General features: G+C 47.4%; 1 protein-coding gene across 1 annotated transcript in view; it reads left to right on the top strand.

The window, feature by feature from the left end:
• Positions 1–2,663, top strand: part of LOC122556978 (annexin A6-like) — a 27,798-nt gene that overhangs the window by 14,671 nt on the left and 10,464 nt on the right. Inside the window, exon 3 of the mRNA XM_043704212.1 lies at positions 1,844–1,897. Coding sequence (XP_043560147.1) covers positions 1,844–1,897 — 54 coding nt within the window. The remainder of the gene's footprint in view (positions 1–1,843; positions 1,898–2,663) is intronic.

Genomic DNA, 2,663 nt, shown 5'->3' with positions numbered 1-2,663 from the left:
ATAACCTCGCTGAAGGTCTTGTCCAGAAAGATCTCGTTTTCTCGGATGAGCCTAAGGTCTTCGAGTTCTTTCGCCAATGCTGCAATATGCTCGGTCAATTGCTGAATGTGCACACACTTTCCACACATATACGAGCCAGACACACCATAGTCGTTGACCTCCCACATCAAGCACGTAGCGCACTGAACCAGCTGGGCAGTCATGATTTCACCCTCTTCAACTGTGGCGTAATCACTTCACTCAACCTCCTTGTCAAAGACTCCTGAGATGAAGCCTCACTCTTCGATCTAAACTTCCTTAGACCCTCTTTTTGTGGCACGTCTGTGGACTCTTAATTAAGGTTAGAGGAGGAGGGAGGGAGGGAGACCCTACTTTGTAGGACCTGGGGTTTAGAACACACCCACTCTAATAGCAATCACTTACCTTCCCGACCGGCTTTGCGCTCCGTCTGAACTTCCGTCCAGCTCCCGCTGCTCTCTGTGGTGAAAAGATCTGAGCCCAGTTGCCCTTGGAGAGGTAGCTTGAGGTGTCCCCAGCTCATTTGAAGTTTTTCACTGAAGTGAATCGTCTCCCATCCAATCACATTCTGTAAACTCTAACTCCGTCAGCTTTCTTTTTGACGCAATGCTGCTTTTGAGATTGTAATCCTTCGAGCCATTGTCCCTTTGGGGGGGGGGGGGGGTGTCACTTGTTAACTTGGTTCTGTTTGGTTCAGTTGGTTTATTTGAGTTATTTCAAAAGAGTCAATAAGAGCCTGCTGGGTTTGTGGTTAGGAGGTAGCTGTAGAGAACAGAACAAGTTCAACCAGGTGGACCTCATAGAATGTGAGTTCCCTGATTGGGGCTGTTAACCTAGTCCAGTCAGGGAGCGCTGGCTGACAGATAGAAACAGGAATGACTTGCCCTTTGATGTGAAGGGCGCTGCTCGTCACTGGACACTCGGATGTTTCCTTTCTTCCTGGTGGTGGAATAGAAATAAAGATTTACACACTCATTGTTCTTCACTGTGTCCTACACCTGCACACACGACATGGGTGTTGTGGAAAAATAAGCACTATCACTGTTAGGCGGTCGTGTGGGTATGTCAGGGATTCTGTTTACTCTGGCTCTGAGCTAGTTGGGTCAGTATCATGTCTAATGCATGAGTAACTTGGTAATGGGATAGTGGAGTTATTTCAGCCCAGAGGCAAGTCTTGTATTGAACCTATTCTCAATGAAACCCTTAGTGTCTAATGGCTAGAGATCAGTCCGACATTGCCCTGAGCTCTGGAATCCCCCCTCAATGACCATCTCCATCTCTTTCCTATTATGAGTCACTCTCTAAAACCAACTTCTAAAACCAACCTCTTTCTTACCATCTCTTTTCAAAGGAATTGACCAAGGGCCTTTTCATAGAACACTGACAGTGTGGACCCAAGCCTTTCGGCCCAACAAATCCACACCGACCTTCCAAAAAGAAGCCCACCCAGACCTATTCCCCTACCCTATATAGAATATTTACCCCTGATCAATGCGTCTAACCTACACATCCTTGAACACTATGGGCAATTCACCCTAACCTGCACATCTTTAAATTGTGGGAGGAAACCCACGCAGACATGGGGACAACATGCAAACTCCACACAGACAGTTACCAGAGGCTGGGATTGAACCCGGGTTACTGGCGCTGTGAGGCAGCAGTGCCAACCACTGAGCCACCGTGCCACCTTAAGGCTCAGTGTCCATCCCTTTCATAATGCTCTTATTCATCATCTTTGCCTATCATGCTATAGTCATGTGATTATTGTCGAAATGGTCTTGACGTCTCCTTGCACTAACGACGTTGTTTTGTATTTTTCTGAAAGGGGAACCGAGAGGAGGGGGAAGCAGATCTGGCCCGCGCCATGGAGGATGCAAAGGTAACCAACCCATTGGGTCAAAGTCAGTTGAAACGCTCAAAGACAAAGGGGCAGGAGAGAGATGAAACCCACACTTTGATTTAACAGTGACAGCCATCGCCCATTTCCTGACGCACTGGGTCACATTACCTCCCTCCATGACTGCTCCAAACGTCTCCGGAATGTGCCTGTCTCTTGGTGGGGCCATTAGTGTACAATGCCCCTGTGGGCTAGGGGTCTCCAAGACTGTCCCAGCACCCACAGAAATTAAAAACCCACCTCCCGATGCAGGTATAATCCAAATCACAGAGGGGGTTTTCAAAAATGGTGAGTAATTCTGGAATTAATTGTCTTTGAATGTATTTGTCCACTAATAGCAGAAGTATTGGAGGCAGGAGTAAGTATTTCATTGATGGTGAAGGGGGTTGGGGGTGGGGACCCTGCAGTTGTGAAAGGCACTGTATAAATGCAAGAATTTCTTTAAAAGGTTTAGTGTGACTTGGAACTTGTCTTATTCTTTATCCTGGCCTCTATCCCAACAGACAAACCCATTCAACTCGGAACTGAATAAGCGAGACTTAGGAGGAGGAGTAGGCTCCTTTGGCTTACTCTGTTCAGAAGCTTGTTGCTTCATTGCTGAGGTTAGCGCTGTGGTACCGAGGGAGTGCAACATAGTTTGGGGTGTCACCAGCCCTTGTCTTCCCTCAACTGAGTGCAAAGATCTCATGGCTCAGATAGAGTCGTAGAGTTATACAGCACGGATACAGAACCTTTGTTCCAACTTGAC

Source organism: Chiloscyllium plagiosum, chromosome 14 (genome assembly GCF_004010195.1).
Source record: "Chiloscyllium plagiosum isolate BGI_BamShark_2017 chromosome 14, ASM401019v2, whole genome shotgun sequence".
In the NCBI taxonomy this organism is placed as follows: domain Eukaryota; kingdom Metazoa; phylum Chordata; class Chondrichthyes; order Orectolobiformes; family Hemiscylliidae; genus Chiloscyllium; species Chiloscyllium plagiosum.
The sequence above is the reverse complement of the archived record's forward strand: the minus strand, read 5'-3'. Positions and strand labels throughout refer to the sequence as shown.